Genomic DNA, 21,132 nt, shown 5'->3' with positions numbered 1-21,132 from the left:
TTGTGTTCCTTAAAAATCATTATATATTTCAGTCCATTAACTAAAATTAGTTTTCCAGTGCTTTTCCACATATAAAGAATGCTTAGATTTTGGCTGGACAAGGGAAAATTAAGGCAGTATCTTTACGCCCAAAAAAGGAAAAAATTGACTCAATAATAAGCTTTTCTGAGAAGGGCACATTGAGCTCATATTTGGATATGACATTGAAAAATTATGGCTTTACATTTGAATTTTTATTATTTTAAACTTCCATATTTTCTCAGTTACTCTTTCTTTTTAGCTATATGGATTTCAAATATCCCACTTAATTTTCTCTTTCTTTCTTTTTGTTGGTACTGGGGATTGAACCCAGGGGTGCTCTGCTATTGAGCTACATCCCAGCCCTTTTCATTTTGAGATAGGGTCTCTCTAAATTGCTGAGGCTGGCCTTGATCCTTCTGCCTCAGCCTCCCAAATAGACAGGATTGCAAGTATGCTCCACTATGCCTGGTTTGGCCCACTTAGTTGTAAAGAATTAAAGAAATATTTTTCCAATAATTTGGAGCAAAATGTGAATGGTGTTTCACCTAGAATTATTAGCTCTCGGATGCTAAACAATTATGTTCCATGTACCACTGACCCAGTTTAAAAAAGAGGAGGGCTCATAACTGTCAAAATCCAGTTGGAAATGGCTGATATCCTGTGGAATTTGCTAGAAAATTGAAGACGAAGTTTTGAGGTATTGCTGCCGCCTTATAATTTTACCAAGATTAAAAAAAAGTTAGTGTTTTTTAGTTAGTTTTGTTTTTGTTTTTTAAGAGCAACACTTTTTCTCCCAGGTTGCGAAGCTCATTTTGAATCTTCTCTGTGGTCCCTGTTGTACCAGTCCTCCCTGAGCACTGTAATCTGCAGGTGGCATCCACCAGCCGGCTACAGTCTTGACTGTTTCATTTAGTGTTATGTCTTGTTATACCAATTCATGGGGCGTTTCACTGCTTTGACCCAGTTTTCCATATTCATTTCATATTCTTGACATTTCTTCTGCGGCTTGAAAACCATTTCACTTTGCTTCAATTTCTTTAGTTCCTCCTTGTCAGTCCAAAACCCAACAGCAAGGCCAGCAAGAGAAGCAGCACCCAAACAGGATATGTCAAAGTGGGCTGGTCTGTCCATATTCTCATTAATCAGGTCTGAAGTCATCTGCATGACAAAACCGTTCTTACAAACTCCTCCATCTGCCCGGACATTTGTAACAGGAATATGGATCTCTTTCTGCATCATCTCATATAATTGTTTGTTTCTGAAAGCTATTGACTCCAGTATTGCTCAGACAAGATGGTGTTTATTGGTAGAAGGCTTCAAACCCATAAAAGAAGCACATGCACAGGGGTCATTTAATGGAGCCTGTAATCCACTAAAAGATGGAACAAAATAAACTCCTTCAGAATCTTCCAAACTTTTGGCCATTTTTTCAGTCTCAGCAGCATCTGTGAAAAGATCTAATTGCTGAGCCCATTTTATGGCACTTCCAGTGTCTCCTGCATTGCCTTCAGCTAAGCATGCAACTTCTTGTCCAATTTTCCACCTGATCAATGGATAAAAGCCTCCAACAGTATGTTGAGGGTCGTTTCCAGTATTAATATCCAAAAAAGTCCCAGTTCCCATGGTTAATTTTACATCTCCTGTCTGGAAGCAGCACTCTCCGAACATGGCTGATTGCTGGTCGCCGACCAAGGCAACTATTGGTATAGGCACACCAAATATCTCTTCATCCACTGATCCAAAATTGTGGCTGGTGTCCTTCACGGGAGGCAGGAGAGAGAGTGGTACGGAAATCATGGAGGTAATGAGCCTGCTCCAACACATCTCATATGGATCAAAAAGTCCAGTTGTACTGGCATTTGAAAAATCCGTGGCATACTGAGAACCTTTTGTGAGCTTGTATAGCAACCAGGTATCAATAGTCCCAAAGCAACAATTTTCTTCTTCAACTGCCTTCTGTACCTCTGTCAGGTTCTGTAAAATCCAGGCCAATCGCAAAGAAGCCTGCTGGGTGGTGAAGGTGAACCGACTGGCTGCTAGGAGTCGCTTACTTCTAGTGAAGAAGTGCAGCAGGAACTGTGCAGGAACTTCATTACAAGAGAATTATTCCAGGATTTTACAAGTTCAATTGCTCTTAGGTCTTGCCAACTAATAAAGTTGTGAAAATGATTTCCTGTTCCACGTAATGAAAGTTGCTCTCTGTGTGGATATACCAAGACCAACAATCTGGTTCGTCTGTGCTCCTGCAGCTTTGATAGCATCTTTTATTACAGCAACAAATTGAGTCCAGAGAATGTCAGGATCAATTTCAACCCAGCCAACTCGAGGATAAAGATTTTCTACCTTCTGCGCGCTGGAGCCGCAGACCCGCGCCGTCCGGTCATAGACGTGGCAGCGGATCATAGAGCTGCCCACGTCCAGCCCCAGCACGAAGCGAGCGCGCGACGCCTCCAGCGCGCTCTGCTCTGGGCGCAGGGGCTCCAGGCTAGTGGGCAGCCCCGACATCGCGACGCTGCTCGCCGCTCGGCCGCAGCCGCTTCCACAGCGGGCGGGCTGAATAATTTTATTTCTAATACAAAAATAACTCTTAAAATTCAATCATAGGACAATAAAAAGTGAGTGAAAAAGTTGAACAGACACCTTGCCCAAGAAGACATGCTTATGGCAAATAAGCATATTAAAAGAAGCCTGGAATCATGTTATGAGAGAATTGCAAATTATGAGTCTTACAGGAACACATCACTACATACCTATTAAAATGTCCAAAATCTGAAAGACTGACAACATTAAATGCTAGTAAGGATGTGGAGCAATTGCTGGTGAGAATATAAAATGAAAGATACTTCTGAAGACAGCCTGGCAGATTTTTAAACAATAAACCTAAATGTAGTTTCACTACACAGTCTAGTAATTGTGTTCCTTAATAATTACCTAGCAGGTTTGAAAAACTAGGTCCACACAAAAGCCTGCGTACAAAAGTTTATAGCAGTTTTATTCATAACTGCAAACACTTGAAAGCATCAAAGATGTCTTTATATATGTAAGTGGATAAACTGTGGTATATCCATACTCTGGAATGTATTATCCAGAGATTTTTTTTAAATGAGATATCAAGCTGTGGAAAGATATGGAAAATGATTATTCACATGTCTGTTTTAAGGAAGCTAGTATGAAAAGGCAACATACTGTGTGATTCCAACTGTCCAACTAAATAACATTCAGCCAAAGGAAAATATATGGGAGGGTGAATTGGTAGAGCATAGAGGATTTTTAGGGATGTGAAATAATTTTGGATGATTACTATAATGACCCGAAGGCCCCATTGATTCTGAGACCCTATATAAATAACTTTAATGAATGTTACGTTATTGTATCGGTGGAAGTCATGCTCCACCCCATTTTGCATTTGAAAAAACCCAAAGAACTATAGGAAACGAAGAGTGAAAGGTAACATAAGCTATGAATTTCACTAATCGTACAAAACATCCTATTCTATACAAGATGTTAATAGTAGGGGAACCTGAGTGTAGGCTGACAAGAGTGAGTATGTGGGGACTTTGGCTTTCTGCTTGATTTTTCTGTATATGGAAAGCTGCTCTAAAAAAGCTTATTAATTAAAAAAAAAACAAAACTATTATTGTATCACATGTCCTTAAGGGTTTTTTTTTTTTTTTTTTTTTTTTTTAATGTCATAATGCACACGTTAAGTTTCAAGGAAGATTTCCTCATGGAAATGCAAGGTTGAGGAAATGATCATTTTCTTATTTTGGGTTGCATGTGTTTTCACGCATGACTGGGTAAGTTTGATCAGCTAGCTTCCCTCCGCCCACCTTCCAGGTAAACACTGCTAGTAGGTGTACTATTTCATAGTTCTCTTTACAAGATATATTTGAATGTACCTTTATTTCTCTTGGCAGTTTTGAGTTTAAAGGCATACTTCCATACGGATAGGATGGTCTTCTCACTTTCCTACCCCCAATTTCCCTCTCTCCAGGTCTTTTCCTATGTACGTCATAAACAGTCAAATACCGAGAACAGTTGAAAATGGTAAAAGAGCATTGCACATACAGATTTAACAATTCTGAATCTTTAACAATTAACATGCAGCATTTAACAATTCTGCCGTAATTGCTTTCTGTTTCGTTGCATCATTTTAAAGTAATACTTTAATCTTCAAACACACAACTGTACAATTTCTCAATATCATCACACCAAGTAACGGTAATTTTTCTTAGTACTTTTAATGTCCAGCCATATTCATGCCCCCGGCTGTTAACATCTGTTTGCAGCTGTTTTTTCCTCCCAAAGAGCATCCAATTGGGAACCACGCATTGCAGCTTGTTAGGCCCATATTCTGGAAACACCCAGGCTGCAAACCTCAGGCCAAACTCTCCCTCTGGTCTAAGGAAGCCGAGCGAAATCGCGCCCGGGGCGCAGAGGCTCATGGGAAGTGTAGTTTCTGACGTCACGGGCTTCCCGCGCTGCACTCTGGGAACGGCGGTCGGAGCTCCGTCTGCACACGCGCAGGCCCCGCCCGGCACGGGATGCTGCCTCCGCCGCTTGGCTTCTGTGCGAGAGCAGACGCTGTGCCCCCGGGTGAGAGCGCCGGCGACGGCTCCGCGCGGCGTGGGGCCCTCGGGACAGGTGGGCGTGTGCGGGGGACCGAGCGCGCAGGTCCCCGCGCGGCCCGGGGTCTGCGGTGCGGAGAGGGGGATGCGCGGTGGTAGCCTTGGTGACCGGCGGGAGGCTGTGACCGCCAGCTCCACCCCACTTAGCTGCCTGTAGGACGTTTTGTCAAATGCGGGTCACAAGCACCGAGCAAGTGTAGTCCTGAGCAGGAGACGCTTGTTTTCTTGGTTTGGCATTTATTGCACCTTCGGGACGTGTTTATTAAACAAGCCATTTTAAAACATGGAAGGTATTCATGGGGGTGGGTGCCCCAGGACACCTTAAGTAGGTGAGAGAGGACCCACCCCTCCAACACAGTTTTACCCCCTGTCACTGGCTCTTCTTTACATCCTACCTGCCTGAAACCTTCAGAGGACTTAGGTGGAGCGGCTGTTCCCAAGTCTCCAAGGATGATGACTGTGATAGATTGTGGAGAGAATCTCACCATGTGCGAAACAGATCCTGGGATTTGTGGGATCTCCACAGAGCGCTTGGGTCAGAAGGATCTCAGCTCCTGAACCTCTCTGCACGTTTCAGGCTATCTGTGCCCTCAAAGGCACAGATCGATGTTGCCGTGCAGTGCTGTCCAGTAGAGAGATAATGCAAAACATGCACGAAATTTGGAAGTTTTCAGTGACTACAGGAAAAAAAAAAAATCATCAGACAAAGCCAATTTCACTGATGTATTTCATTTAACTCAGTACATCCAATATATTATTTTGGCTTGGGACATGAGCCAAATTTAAGGTGTTCAGTAATTGCATGTGGATAAGGCTACAATAAAGGATAGCATACTTCTAGTGAATTCCAGAAGAATCAGGTTTAGGGTGTTAGGTGAGGGTTCAAATTTGCTCCTCAGGTCTGGTCCTGGAACCATGGAGCAAAGCAGCTTTTATAAGCAGGGAAGAGGGAGTCCTAGTGACTACTGCCACTAACAAGAAGAGCTAGTTTGATCGAGATTCCTCCCAGAGCTTCAGAGCAAACACAGAAGATTCTAGAAAGGAGAAGGTACTGCTTTGCTCTGTTAGAGGCAGTTCTTGATTCCCTACACAGCATGAGTCAGACTTGGTGAAGCCACCACTTCCAGTGGCATCACAGGCTTTGTGATCATGGATGCTGTGAACTAGTTTTCAACTTGGTGTTGAAAGGAATGGATGGCCACCAGGCTGCAAAGCAAAAGGCACTTCCTGGAGGGCTGGTGAGGGCTTGATATCTGGGGGAGACAACCAACTGTCAAAATCTTCAACATCCCATTTCCTTCATCCTCCCCTCAGCCTTTCCAGATCCTGAGCTGTCTCATACCATGCCTGTCATCTCATGTGGCATGTAGAGTTATGTGATGCTCCCTCTTTCCTGAACATAGAGAATAACAAAATGATAGTAGAGGAAGTTTTCTATATTGGAAGCTCAAAAATCCTGAGTCTTAAAGTTACCCAGGGCAGAACCAGGAGCCAAGCAGAGTGCTGTTCACTTACACAGATGAGTGCCATAGCAACTTATCAAAAGGTCTTTCTTTAAAAAGTCAACAACCAATTTAGAATTGAAAGTTTAAAAATATATTGCATAAAACATCCCATCTTTATTTCGGAATTTTCTGTGTGTATTCTAACTTTGGAAAGACAGTAAGAATTTAATAAGCCAGCCCGTATAGTTTTTGTGACACTAGTTTTAATGAAGATAGAGTTTCATTTCTTATGTGGTTGAGCTTTGTTAGCCAATCCTGTTCTTTTATTTTAACTTTTTTGATATATCAACAAAAAACGATTTTCACCTTGGTGACATATGATCATATCGAGATGCACGTGTTTAGTTCTTGCTGCCTCTATGTAGTCTTTCTTGTCCCTTTTAAGAGTCAAAGGGCTATTCCTCATCAGGAACCCTTTTATACAGCTGATATGATGAGATTTTTACAGTTTTAAGGCAAACTACGTCTCTGATGACCCCTGTTTCTCTTATCTCCAGCTGAATCTTCATTTTCCTCCACTCTTCCAGGAGCTGCAGAAAATGAACACATATCCGGTGAGTTTGGTTTGTAATAACCAGTTTGTTTTACAATTGATTTTATAAAGGTTTCTGTGTCTGTACATTAACGTGGAAAAAGTAGAAAGACTTTCATAGAAGGTATGGAAATATTGATCAACAGTAGAGTCAAAAGTAGCACATGGATAGACACAGGTCCTTAAATATTGTAAATTTACCAAGCCAAGTTACAGTTTATTTCTGAGGTTTTTTTTTTTTTTTTTTTTTTGGTGGGGGGCCTTCCAGCAATAGCCAGAAAACCTGCTAGACAAATTCTAAAAGAGCTGCAATACTTCTCTGAGGTTTCTGATAGTCATGGCAGAGTGTCAGACAGATAATACTTAAAGATTTACATTGATGAGAAATGTAAAGCAGACTGCTTCCTTGTGGAAGGTTCAAGTTGGTGATTTAGTTAATAACTTGCTAAAAACATAGAAGATTGCCTGTGATCTCAGGGCCCTGTGGGTTGTAATATATCCAGTGGCCCTCCTCCGTTCCTTACTTAACTTTTGTGCAACACTTGCCTCTACTTCTCACTCTGTCCTGGAAAGTTTCTCTGCACTGTCCTGTCCTTTCCCTGCCGGTGTCTTCAGGGAGTCATCGTCTCTTGTCCTTTCACGCGGCTCATCTCTGTACTCCATCCCTGACCCTTTGGTCTTCTTTGTTGTCTCTGATGACTTCATCCTCTCTTATTTTTCAGCTTTGTTGAGATTTAGTTCATGTATTATACTGCTCACCCAATTAAATGCAGAATTCAGGAATTTTTCACTGTGTTCTCAGGTTCATGAATGAATCACCACAATTAGTTTTAGAACATCTTCATTGCCTTCAAACCCCCAACTCTCACTGTGTTCTTTCCAAGTCCCAAGCAACTTTAATCTACTTTCTGTCTGGACCACACCCTTTTTATTTCTCATAGGGCAGTTTTGCCTTTGATGAATTTTCTTAGTTTTTGTTTCTCTGGGGAGGTTTTGGTTGCCTGTTGATGATTCTTGGTTGACAGTTTTTTTCTTTGAGTACTTTGAATGTGTCATCCCATTAACTTCTGTCTTCATGGTTTCTCATTAGAAATCACCTTTAATATGACTAGTCATTTCTCTCTTGCTGATTTTAAAATTATCTCTTTGTTACTGCCTATAGTGACCTAGGCAGGTAATCCCAGCTACTCAGGAGGCTGAGGCAGGTTCAGTGCCAACCTGGGCAACTTAGTGAGAATTTGTTTCAAAATAAAAATAAACAGAGTTGGGGATGGGGCTCAGTGGTAGAATGTCCCTGGTTCAGTCCCCAGTACCACAAAAAAAAAAAAAAAAAAAAAAAAAAAGATTGTCTGTCTTTGGCTTTTTAACACTTTGATTATCAAGGGTCCAGCTGTGGCCTCTTACTCCAAGTTTATCCTATTTGAAGTTTTTTGAGCTGCTTCAGGGTGTAGACTAATCATGAATTTTGGGACTTCATTGCTATTGTTTTCTTTAATTTCTTTTCAGGCCCACTCTTCTTTCTGTCTGGCACTCTCATCCTGCCTGAGAACAAGCTTGATGCTGTCCCACAGCTCATTTTCTGTCATTATTTCTTTGTTTCCCTCATTGCATACTCTTAAGAGACATGTATGTCGTCCTTTGCTCCCCCCCACACTTGCTCACATCTACTGTTGAACAAATTTTTATATGAATTTTTTTTCAGTTATTGTACTTTTCAACTGTAGAGTTTCTATTTGATTCCTTTTTATAACATTTATCACTTTGTTCATATACTTTATTGGGTGAAATGTGATTTTCATGTTTTATTTTGGTCCTTAGACATCATCTTTCACTGGGTCTTTGACCAGATTTAAAATAGCTGATTTGAAGTCATTTGTCTGGTTAATCCAGTATCTGTTTCCTCAGGAGTTATTCCTATTTATTGCACTTTTCCCCTTCCACATGGATATTACTTTCTTTTTAATTTTTATCTTTTGTAATTTTTTTGTTGAAAACTGGATATTTTAAATAAAACACTGTGGCAACTGTAGAAATCAAGAATTTCTCCCCTCCACAGGAGTGAGGGTTGAAATTTATTTATTCAGTGACTTTAACAACTAGTTTTGAAGAGCCTGTGTTTTTGTTGTGAGTGGTAGGCAGCTGAAGTCTCTGCAGAAATTTCTTTAATTCCTGAAATCAGTATGTCTTCCGGGTTTTGCCAAAGGGTTCTGCTCCTTTAGGAGCATCAGGCCATTTCCACCTCTGCACCAGCCTTCATGCTCTGCTTACTGTAGACTTCCAGGTCATGCAGAGACGGTAGCCTTGGGCCTTCTCCTGTCTGTCCTAAGCATGCTCACAATCCCGACCGGCTGCTCAGTTCTATGTTGGCAGCCTTCTAGAGTCTCAGGAATATAAGGGAACTTTTCAAGACTTTTGTGCACAAGTCATTCTTCTTTTTTTCTTTTTTAGTTTTTTGAAAACTGAAACTGACGTTCCCACTGTTTCTCACCATTCCAGGGCACTGCTAAGTTAAACAATTGCTTTAAATGCCTTTGACTAAGGCCTTTGAGGATAAGGCTTTTTTTTTTTTTTTTTTTTTTTTTAACTAGCTGAGCTTTGCAAGTGTGTTCTGCAGGGAACTATCAGACAGGTCAAATGATGAGTGAGTGTCTGGGAGTGAGGCTTTGAACGTGAACCCAGATCTGCCTCCTCCTAGTTGCCAGACTGCTATTTTTCACTGTATTTCAGAGCATTGGTTCTCAGTTGAAGCTACTGCAGAATTGAGGGGAAAGACATGGAGATGGACAAGTTAAAATGTCCCAAGATCACAGTTCTTAGTATGATGCTGCTGTTTTTCTTTTATAACAGCTCTTCAGATTGCTGTGAATTTTGGATTAGCTTACAGAGGTCTGAAAAAGTTGATTCTTCACTTTTTACTAGATTTTTATTGCTTTTGTGAAGAGAGAATATTCTTGGATCTTTACTATTTCACTCTTAACACTTGTTAGCTTGAATTTGAAGTTTTTTGTTGTGGGAAATTTCCCTTTTCTTGGCTTCTAAGATACCCTCTCCTAATTCTGTTATTAGTTTGCAGGAAACTCTTCTGGCTTTGTGACCTGTACATTTTCTACCAGCCTTTTTAATAACCCTGGTTCTTTAGCTGTTATTTTTGTATTTTTTCTTCCTTAATCCCTATGTGCTCTGGGAGCTGTCTGATGATAGCACTTAAATTGTTAGTAACTCTAAAAATACCACCTTCAAGTTAGCTATCTGTTCTCTGCCCTAAAATCAAGTGCATACTTATTTAAGAGACCTTTCTGTCTTTATGTTCTATGGACCCTTAGTAGCTGCATGAACAGATCCGTTTCACTACAACTTCTAATGCATTTTTTACTTTTGTTTCTCCGATACCAAGTTTTTTGCACCACCATATCAATTTTTGGCACTATTTTTTTAAATAAAATTAAAAAATTTAAAAGCTGGTTAAGCATCTGGACCGGGTAGCTACATGAGAACGTTGTTAACCACATGGTGATTTTTTTCCTCCTGTGTGATCTATTCCTATTATCACATTACTATTATTTTAGTATAGGTAGTGTTCCAACTCTGGTTCCAACTCCTTTGTAAACTGTTCTTTCCTCTTCGGGTGCTCTAGATTTATATATCTTTCTACTTGAGTTCTGTCAGGTGCAAGGTCTACAGAGCATATATGGATCTCTTTGTTGGCTTCCATTAGTTATATGATGCTGTCCAAGGAAAATGTGAACATCCTAGAGAATACCTAGGGTGACCCATTGGGATGTGAATGAATAATTGTAGAATGTCTATCTACATTGGCTTTTTTTTTTTTTTTTTTTTTGGTCTTTGAAAATCTGTAATTCATTTATGTATATAAATGAATTACAGTACACTAAAAGCTTATCTAACTAATTGAGTAATACCAAAGTTTACAACAAAATTAGGTCCAGGGTAGGCCTTTTATAAAACCATTCAGTTTTGAGCTCCAGAACAGATAGAAAAAGTAGTTCTCAAAGGCATTTTTTTTTTTTTCTGTTATCTAATTCTGAGCCCTTGAACAAAATGTTTGACACAGGGATCAGTGTCATTCGAGGATGTGACTGTGGAACTCTCCCCGGAGGAGTGGCGGCACATGGGCCCTGCTCAGAGGACCCTGTACAGAGAGGTGATGCTGGAGAACTACAGCCACCTGGTCTCCGTGGGTGAGCAGACCTGACCATGTGACTCCCTCTAGAATATATTTCCTTTTTGTTTTCTAATTATCAAAACACATGGACTCTATCGAGATGAACATTGGTAATCAAGCTTTGGATTAAGAGGTCTAAAGTAATTGAAACCTGTAGCAAAACAGAAATAGTACACTTTAGTTGAGCACATTTACTTGAGCACCTTTACTTGCCTGTTTTTTTTTAACCCATTTTTTGCAAACCCAAAAGACTGAGGATCTGGTACATAAGCACCCTCAATTATTCTATTTATAGGGTATTGCATTACCAAGCCCAAGGTGATATTCAAATTGGAGCAAGGAGAAGAACCGTGGTCTTTAGAGGACAGATTCCTAAGCCACAAGTACCCAGGTGAGTGAGCATTATCAGAGAATTGGGGTCCTTAAACCCTGAGTGGGATACTAATCCAGCTATCTGTCACTGTAACAAATGTCTCAGAAAAATAACTTATAAAGAGAAGACTGTAAACAAATAACATAAAGGTTGGCCTAATTTAGATGGAGCATAAAAGAATGGTAAAGTTGTTAAGTCAATAAGAATAAAATAATGTAGGTTTCATCTCCCATTGTTATTCAGATTTGGCATTAGCAAGTTAAAGTACATTGAATTAAAAGAAGCCCCTTGGGGTTGGGTATTTAGCTCAGTGGCAGACCTTTGCTTAGCACTGGCAAGGCTGTGCGTTTGGTCATTGGACTTGAAAAAGAAAGGAAACCTCTCTTGCTCAAAAACATGGGTTAAAAAAAGTTTTAAGCATCTGAATGATTATACCAAATAAAATAATATCAGTATTCAAAAAATCACCAAATAGTGGAGTCCTAAGAAACTAAAACTCATTAGAATTAGGACATCATAATATATGTCATCTGATTAAACAGTAGTACTACTGTAGGAAATATAAATAGCATTGTACTCAAGTGAACCATAAATTTATGGATGCTGAATGCAAAGATTATTCCCATGAAATAATCATAAGAAAATGAAAATGTAATATTATTCTAACTAATTAGAATCGCCACAAATATTCTCTGAATATAGTGTGATAAATCTAGAAATTAATAAAATGAATAAACAAAAGTGCTACACGAAAACTAAAAAAATTATCTTTATTAATCAATGTATATAAAAGGAAATCCAAAATTGCATACTTTTGAATATATGTGGTTGTATATTAGGAACCTTCAACTATAGCTAAATTAGTTAACAGGAGTAAGTTTGCTTAATAAATTAAGCAAAAAGAGTAACAAAAATACACTAATGAAAGTAGAAGAATTTAAAAGTAAAATCAGAAATTAATAAACTATAAAACCAAGGAATGGACAATTTCTTAGAATAAAAAACAACAGAATGGGTCAAACTTTAGGTAACCCTAATAAAGATAAAGAGAAGGAATACCTACATGGTAAACTCAAGTGGGGATATATATGTATAGATTTAATGCCATACTAGACAAGATCCCATTCATAAAGAAGAATGATACAGGAGGGCTTGGTCTACCAGATATGGAGACTTAGGCAAAGCTCTGAGCAGTGGAGTACTTGGGTCAGGAGTTAGATCGTCTAATAAATTAGAGAAACAGGGTGGAAAGCTCAAGCAAACACGTGCTTTAAGACAGTTGGTCTCAAGTGGCACTCTAGGACATTGGGGATAGGATCTTGAAATAACTTAAAAGTAACACAAAAAAATGGATCCAAATGACTTAAATAGCTGGTTATCAAAGTAAATTAGAAATGTCCTACAAGACTATATACAATAGGTTCATGATTATTCTTAGGAAAGGATTGAGGAAAAGTAGAGTAAGCATTTTCCTTCCTACTGTACCCCGAGTTCAGATGTATGTATTTATGTGAAAACACACACACACACACACACACACACACACACACACAGAAATCCTGCAAAGTGGAGAGAAGGATGATGAACTAGGGGCCTTGGCACCTGATGAAATGGAAGACAGTTAGTGTCAGCAGATGCCTGTGGGATGCCTGATCTCCCACCTCTGCCTGGTGTTAATGTGGAGGCTGTCTCCTAACCCAGGGTGCCAGTGGAGATCGGCCAGGAGTCTGGACGTCTGTTCCCACTTGGCAGGTAATGATGTTGCCACCTGTTTCTCCTATTGGTATGGTTTCAAAAGTGGCTGGCTAAAACTGAGCATTAATCTTGATAAGGTCCAATTATTTTATCTTATGGATCATGGTTTGTTTTTTCTGTCTATAACCTTCAGAACTTAAAAGTAACACAGATTTATTCTTGCTCTCTTTTAGAAATTTTAAAGTTTAACTTTCTACACTTAGATTATGATCCATTGATTATTAACTTACATAGAAAATATGAGTTGTATGTCACGTTTTAAACTTTTAAAATAGGGAGTCCAGTTATTCTAGTTCTATTTGTTGAAAAGGCTGTTTTTCCATCAAATTGTGTCTTTGCATTACTTAGAAATAAAAATGGGCTGGGGATGTAGCTCAGTTGGTAGAGTGCTTGCCTTGCATGCACAAGGCCCTGGTTCAATCCCCAGCACCACAAGTAAACAAACAGAAATATTAGTGAATGTATACTTGTGAGTGTGTTTCTGGAGTCTCTGTTCTATTTTATTCATCTACATGTCTGTCCTATGCCAGCATTGTATTATCTTGATTACTGTATAGAAGACCAGAGAAGCATTCAGTGGTAGAGTGTTTGCCTACCCTGGCTTAGATCCCAAGCACCACACACACATGAAAGAAGTTTTTGAAATCAGGTAGTTTTCTAATTTTCATCTTCTCTATGAATTTAAAATGATCTCCTTTCCTTATTAAAAGAAAAAGAGAAAGGAAGACAAGCATGCTGGCATTTCAACTGGAATTGTGTTGAATCTCTATATTTACTTGAAGAGAATTACCAGTGTCTCTCCTCATTTATTTAGGATTTCCTTCTTCAGTGTTTTGCAGCTTTCAGGTTATCAATATCAAGATTTTTAAAAATAGTTTTGATGACATGCTAAATAATATTGTTGCTGTAATTTCAAATTCCAACCCATTAATTATTGTTTGTTTATAGGCATAGGATTGTATACAGGCCTTGTATTTTGATTTTGCTAAAATTCTTATTAGTTCAGAGAACTTGTTTGTAGATTATTTTGTTTGTGTGGATTTTTTTTTAATAGAACTACTCCACATCTTTTTGTTTTTATTCTTGTCATATTGCACTAGCTGATAATTCTAGTACAGTCTTGAGTAAAGGTGGTGAGTATGGATGCCACTCTTATTTTTCCCAATTTTAGAAATCATTCAGTCTCTTACTCTCAAGCCTGATGTTATAGACTTTTTGTTTATTTCCTTTATTTATGTATCATGCTACATATATGTATTATGTAGTTTATTACATATGTGTATATATAGTATAATATGTAAACTGCATATTTTATATATATATTCTGCATTTGTGTGTATAATTATTTAGGTTAGGTTATCTTTCTTCTTAAGTGAATTTAGAAGTTTGTTTTTTTCTAAGGAATTTGCTTATTATTTATGTGAATTGTTTGTGGGCATAGAGTTTGCAGTGGACTGAATATTTGTTCCCTTTCCTCCAGTCATATGTTGAAACTCTGATCCTGATGTCTCCATTTAGAGGTGCAACTTTTGGAAGGTAGTTAAGTCATGCAGGTGGAGCTTCCATGAAGAGTTTAGAGTGCTCTTACAAGAAGAGTCCAGGCAACTAGTACCTCTTTGCACTGTGTGAATAAATAACAGGAAGTCAGTGGTCTAGTGCACGAGAGTGCTGACAGAACATGACCAGGCTAGCACTCTTTTTGGACTTCCAGCTTCCAGAACTGTGATAAATATTTGTTGTTTAAGTCACCTAGTTTATGGCGATTTGTAATAGTAACCTGAACTAATATAAGAGTTTTTGCTAACCTTCCTTTATGATCTCTTCAATGTCTGTTGTGTCAGTAAGCACATCTCCCTCTTGTTTTTCTGATGTTGATAATTTGTATCTTTTGATTTTCCTATTAATTTTAATCAAAACTTTAAAATCTTTTCAAAGAACTAAGTTTGGTTTGATTAACCTTCTGTGTTATTTTCTGTTTTCAATTGCAATATCTTCTCTAATCTTTGCTATTTTCTTCCTTCTTTGTTCTTTGGATTTAATTTCCTCTTTTTATTTAGTTTCTTAGAGGAGATGCTTAGGTAACTGACTGTAGATCTTTCTTTTCTAATGTGAAACATTTTAAGCCATGAGTTTACTTCTGAGCACTGCTTTAGCTGCAGCCCACAAATTCCTATGTTTTGTTTGTGTTTCTATTCACTTCAGAAATGTTTTCTGTAAGCTTCCACTTTCACTCCTGAGTTATTCAAAAGTGCCTAGTTTACAAATATTTTTATTTCTCCGTATACCTTTGTTTACTGATTCCTAGTATAATTTCTCTGGAGGTTGAAATCATCCTTGTATAATTTCCATTCTTTTATATTTGTGAAGGTTTTTCTTTTATCCTAGGATGTTTCATGTCATTTGAGAAGAATGTGAATCCAGCTGTTATTGAACGCATTGTGTCATCAGGTCTTGAAAGTGTGGTTATCTAAGTGCAACCTCATCTTCCTACCTGTGGGGTCACGCTTACCATGTACTTCTTCCTGTTGTTTCTGTGCTTTAAGTTTTCTTTGTTCTTTCTTTCCTCTATCTTTTGTGAATTGCCACTGGTGCCCTAAAACAAAATATTTGTTGTTCTTGAGATTCTTTATTTTATAAATTAGTAAGAATATGGCTGCAGGTGGGGTTTGTCAGTGGCTGCTATCACCATCTCCCAGCATATTCCCAAAATGGAACTTTCTTTGTATCCTTCATCATCTTTCCTATAAACTCGTCATTTGGCTCACGAAGGGAAATACAAAACTGCCTGTCTTCTGTGTCTCTGGCCCTGGAAGATTTTGCTTCCTGCTCAGCCTCTGTGGAACTGTAGTTTTGTTTGGCTTGAGTAGGTGGAGTTTGTCCAAAAAAGTTTCTATTTCATTAGACCTTTTGAGACCATTGACTAGAATGAATAGACTTTTCTTAGAGCATATTTTTGTCTGTATCTTTGTTATCTTCATATCATTGGCTTCTTCAGTGTACAGTATAGTACATCTAAGAAGTAGGAAAAAAAGCCTTGGAATTCTCCATTGTGTCATTTTCTTAAGTTCTGAGGTCCACTTTCTTTACATTTTTTGAAGCATTTTCACATGTAGTTACTTTTCTTTTGTTGGGTTTTCAGTTGTCAGAAGGAAGAACCTTGGAGGAATGAGGCTATTCTGTTTTGGCTCTCACTGAAAGTAATACGTGCTTTTAAAAAAAACCAACATCCATGGATGAGGGAGGAGAATGGCTGTCTCTGTGTGTGTGAATTGATCTTGGATGCATGACCAGAAACATCAGAATAAAATATGTAACACAAAATAGTTAAAGTTCCTTTACATAAGAAATGTAAGATTTATGTTTCCATTTTTTTCTCATTTTAGGTTATTACAAAGTAGACGTCCACATCAAGGGAAATCAAGACAAACAAGGGAAGCCTCTGTGGCAAGTAATATTCATTGGTGATAAAACACTGAGTAAAGAAGGACAGAATGTTCTAGAAAAACCATTTAATTTGGGCATAGCTTCAGGTTTTTCAGGAAAAATAACCTATAAACATGATTCATGTCAAATGAATTTTCCAGTTATTTCTGAATTAATTATTAGTGAAGGAGACTATTCAAGAGAGAAGGCTGATTACATGACTGTATGTGAAAATTTGCAGCTTTCTATTAAACACAGGGACACTCATACTGGAGAGAAATCTCATGAATATAATAAAAATGTGAAAACTGTTAGTGTTAAGAAAGATAAGGATCAGAGATTTCAAACATTGGAGCAATTGTTTGAATGCAGTGAGTTTGGGAAAATTTTGTATGAAAAAACTGTCTGCCTTACAGTTGAGAGTTCTCCAACAGAAGAGCAGTGCTGTCAGGATGATGAGCTTGGGAAAAACTGTGATAGGACAACTCTGTTTAGCCACACGAGAGCTGACCCAAGGGAGAAGTGCTCTGATGTTAGTGACTGTGGGGAATTCTGCTGCGAATCCACCATCGAGGAATACAGTAAAGTTTACCTGGCTGTAACACACCAGGAATGTAATAAAAATGGTATTAATTTATGTGGGAAGTTACCCCTAATTCAAGCTCAGAGACCTGTTACAGGACAGAGTGCTCTTGAAAGCAATCCATGTGAAGAAAACTTGAGCCAAAGTCCGGCCCACATAGTACATCAGGAGAAGCCAATTGGAGATAACTTCTGTGAATGTCCTGAATGTACTAATACCTTCTTCCGGAAATTAGGCCTTATCACACATCAGCAAACTCAGTCAGGTCTGTACGGGAAATGCAGGGAATCCTTTTACCAGAAAGCACACCCCATTCAGGATCAGAAGACTCACTCAGGGGAGAACCCTTACAAATGTGAGGAATGTGGGAAATTCTTTTGTTCACATTCACACCCTAGTCAGCATCCTGGAACTCATATGGCGTCCAAACTCTCTGAATGCAATAAATGTGGGAACACTTTCTGTGAGAAGTCAAACCTCAGTGAACATCTGAGGCTTCACACAAAGGAGAAACCTTATGGTAACAACGACTGCAGGAAATGTCACACACCACCCCCCATTGGACAGCAGAGAACAGACACAGAGATGAAGATCTGCCACAGCCGTGAGTATGCGAAAACCTCCGTGATGGGACATCTCAAGGAATATCAGAAAGTTCACCCGGGTGGGAAACCCTATGAATGTGCTGACTGTGGGAAAACGTTCTCCAAAACGTCACATCTGACAGCACATCAGAGAACTCACAGGGGTGAAAGACCCTATGCATGCATTGAATGTGGGAAGACTTTCTCTCACAAGACACATCTCAGTGCACATCAGAGAACTCATACTGGGGAAAAACCCTATGAATGTAGCCAGTGTGGGAAAGCTTTTGCTGACACTTCAACCCTCAGGGCACATCAGAGAATTCACACAGGCGAGAAGCCCTATGCGTGTCATGTGTGTGGGAGATCTTTTGCCCATGTTTCTGTTCTCAGAGCCCATGAGAGAATTCACACAGGGGAGAAGCCCTACGGGTGTAATGAATGTGGCAGATCCTTTACCTATAACTCAGCCTTCAGAGCCCATCAGAGAATTCACACGGGGGAGAAGCCCTATGGGTGTAATGACTGTGAGAAAACCTTTGCCCATAATTCAGCCCTCAGAGTGCATCAGAGGACTCACACAGGGGAGAAACCCTACGAATGCAGTGACTGTGAGAAAACTTTTGCCCACAATTCAGCCCTCAGAGCACATCAGAAAATCCACACAGGGGAGAAACTCTATGAATGTAATGAGTGTGGGAAAACCTTTTCTCAGAAAACACACCTCAGCACACATCAAAGAATTCACACAGGGGAGAAACCCTATGAGTGTAGTGAATGTGGAAAAACTTTCTCCCAGAAATCGTACCTCAGTGGACACGAGAGGACCCACACAGGGGAAAAGCCCTATGGGTGTAACATATGCGGGAAACGTTTTGTCTACAAGGCAGCCCTCATCGTGCACCAGAGAATTCACAGAGGGGAGAAGCCCTATGAGTGCAGCGAATGTGGGAAAACCTTCTCTCAAAGGACACACCTCTGCGCCCACCAGAGAACGCACACGGGGGAGAAACCCTACGGGTGCAGTCAGTGTGGGAAAACGTTTGCTGATAGTTCAGCCCTCCGAGCACATCACAGGACTCACACAGGGGAGAAACCCTACGAGTGTACTGAGTGTGGGAAGGCTTTCTCCAAGACGTCACACCTCAGAGCACACCTGAGGACGCGCATGGGGGAGAAGCCGTACGAGTGTCGCCAGTGTGGGAAAAGCTTTTCCGAGAAGTCGTATGTTAGTGCCCACCAGAGGGTGCACACGGGGGAGAAGCCCTACAAGTGCAGCGACTGTGGGAAGGCTTTTGCCCAGAACTCAACTCTCAGGGTGCACCAGAGGGTTCACACAGGTGTGAGACCCTACGAGTGTGGTGAGTGTGGGAAAGCGTTCTCCCAGAAATCGCACCTTGGTGCACACCAGAGAATTCACACAGGGGAGAAGCCCTACGAGTGCAATGAATGTGGGAAGGCTTTTGCCCAGAATTCAACTCTCAGGGTGCACCAGAGGATTCACACAGGGGACAAACCCTATGAATGTGATGAGTGTGGAAAAACTTTTGTCCGTAAGGCAGCTCTTAGGGTCCATCGCACCAGGATGCACACCAGAGCAAAAGCCCCAGTGTGGAATGAGTTTGGAAAGCCCTCAGGGAACTCCTGCCTTACTGCATGACGCACAGTAAGGTATAGCTTGATGAGATTTCCCTATAGTGTTGGTCCAGGTGGGGCTGGCCAGGGAATGTGACACCAAATATCACATTTAAGCCCAGTCCTTTAAAAATCACCTTGCATTCTCCCTGGTCCATGGTTAGTGGGGTGGAGACGACTGCCACAGCAAACCTGAGTGCCGCGTTGGGACGTGGCAGACAGGGAAAGGAAACAAGAGTGCCTGGGACAACTCTCCACTTCCAGGTCTTCAGTACTTGACTTTCCTTTTTTTTTTTTTTTAAATAAAGATTAGTGTGTTATGTTAGGCTCTTACAGGTTTGGTCTGTTGTTAAATGCACATCGTTGGGCCTACTCTCTTGTTAGCGTGGAGTGAAACCCTATGAACATATTAAATGTCTGAAGACCTATACAAATTCAACTTACTGCATATCAGAGCTGTCTCAGGACAATACTGTCATCAACATCTTAATAACCAGAAGCCTTTATTAAGAGCCAGAGAAATCTCAGGGGAAAAAAAGCCTTTACCACAAAGAGAACTGCATTAAACATCAAATAACTTGGTTAAAATTTTGTATTTTGAGTAAGTAGCATTTTTCAACAAATATTGAAAGTTTGTCTTCAGATAATTTATTCTGAGGAAATACATGAGTTTCAGAACTGAGGTTAACATCCTTACCTAGAACTGAGACATCAAAACCTGCGTTTTTTGTGTAATATTAAAAATTTTATAATATATAAGATAGTATTTACCTATAGACTAAGTCACTGTAGACTGTTGAGTTTTGAAAGTGTAAGAATAACTTGAATTCTGTGGACAGTACTAATAAATGTTTGAATTGTCTCTGAGCTATGTGGAGCACCCGTGAGTCGACATGCAAACAGATGATTCATCAGTGCTGGTGAGTTCTGGTAGGAGCCAGCCACACTTGCTCTGCGCATGGCTACTTCCATTGTCAGAATGAGTGACTGTTCTTCTCTTGGTTTCCTTAAACTTGGTGCTTTTGATTTTTGGCCTTCCTGCTAATCTGGCCCTGCATTGCTAAGGCCCATGACATTCTTGGGCATTTTTCTATGTTTTTGTCTATCTAACATTGTGTATGTGTAGGTGGTAGCAGTACTTGTGTTGTTGTTACACTTTTGAGTGATTTTAAGACAAATATCCTTAGCCCTCTTGTGCACATATAACCTGAGTATCCTCTTAATTTAATTTTTAAACATAATGGCTTCTCACACTGTACACTTCTGTAAATCAGAGCTGTTTTGGACCAGCTAGGACAGCACGTTTTAGAATTGCAATGGAAAGGGCTACTTCATGCCAGAAGCACAGCACTGGTACTGAGCAGCAGACTCATTTGGGGGAAAATATGTAATGTAATATAGTCTTGGCCAATAAAACATTTGGTTAATCTGTGATATTTCAGGCTTATGGTTTGTTTAGCATGAAGAAGAAAGTGGAATCATTTTGAAAACCTGGAAAAATAAAAAAATTCTCTTAACCCTGGCCAAGTTTCTTTTTGTAAGTTTGATCAGGTAGATTGAACATGAGGACAGTAAGTCAGTTTCTCTTGGAAAAATTTCTCTAGTCCTTATTGCTTGTTTATATTGGGTAAAAGGATAGTGTGAGGGAAAATGATGGTATATCTTTAACCTTGATTGGAAATAGGTATTTCTTTGATACTGGCTTGTTTTCAGTTAATTTAGTGGCATCACTGCCAAAGACAAGAGGCAAGAATAAAAACCCACCATTGGATAAGAGTTGTGTCATGGTACCATCACTGATGGCATACATCATTAACCCTGGCAGGAGGTGTCAGCAGCTGAGGGAATAGTTTTGTTCTTCCTTAGTCTCTGACATCTGGATGCAACTTGTGCTTACTGAACAGTGCCAA

The 21,132-nt window shown here is 39.7% G+C and overlaps 1 protein-coding gene, 1 non-coding gene and 1 pseudogene across 2 annotated transcripts; 1 reads left to right on the top strand and 2 right to left on the bottom strand.

The window, feature by feature from the left end:
* Positions 1-521: 521 nt before the first annotated feature.
* LOC114104759 (glycerol kinase 5 pseudogene) lies at positions 522-2,526 on the bottom strand (annotated as a pseudogene).
* A 2,060-nt stretch (positions 2,527-4,586) lies between these two features.
* Positions 4,587-19,247, top strand: Znf658 (zinc finger protein 658). Its single transcript, XM_071602614.1, has 5 exons — positions 4,587-4,617; positions 6,652-6,708; positions 10,759-10,885; positions 11,165-11,260; positions 16,381-19,247. Exons 2-5 carry the CDS (start codon positions 6,694-6,696, stop codon positions 19,245-19,247), a joined length of 3,105 nt encoding a protein of 1,034 aa, XP_071458715.1. The 5' UTR covers positions 4,587-4,617; positions 6,652-6,693.
* On the bottom strand, positions 6,942-7,003 carry LOC114104773 (U7 small nuclear RNA). Its single transcript, XR_003584892.1, has one exon. It is a non-coding gene; the product is annotated as a U7 small nuclear RNA (small nuclear RNA).
* Positions 19,248-21,132: the final 1,885 nt, after the last annotated feature.

Source organism: Marmota flaviventris, chromosome 16, assembly GCF_047511675.1.
Source record: "Marmota flaviventris isolate mMarFla1 chromosome 16, mMarFla1.hap1, whole genome shotgun sequence".
NCBI lineage: Eukaryota > Metazoa > Chordata > Mammalia > Rodentia > Sciuridae > Marmota > Marmota flaviventris.
This window is presented reverse-complemented; position numbering and strand designations above follow the sequence as displayed.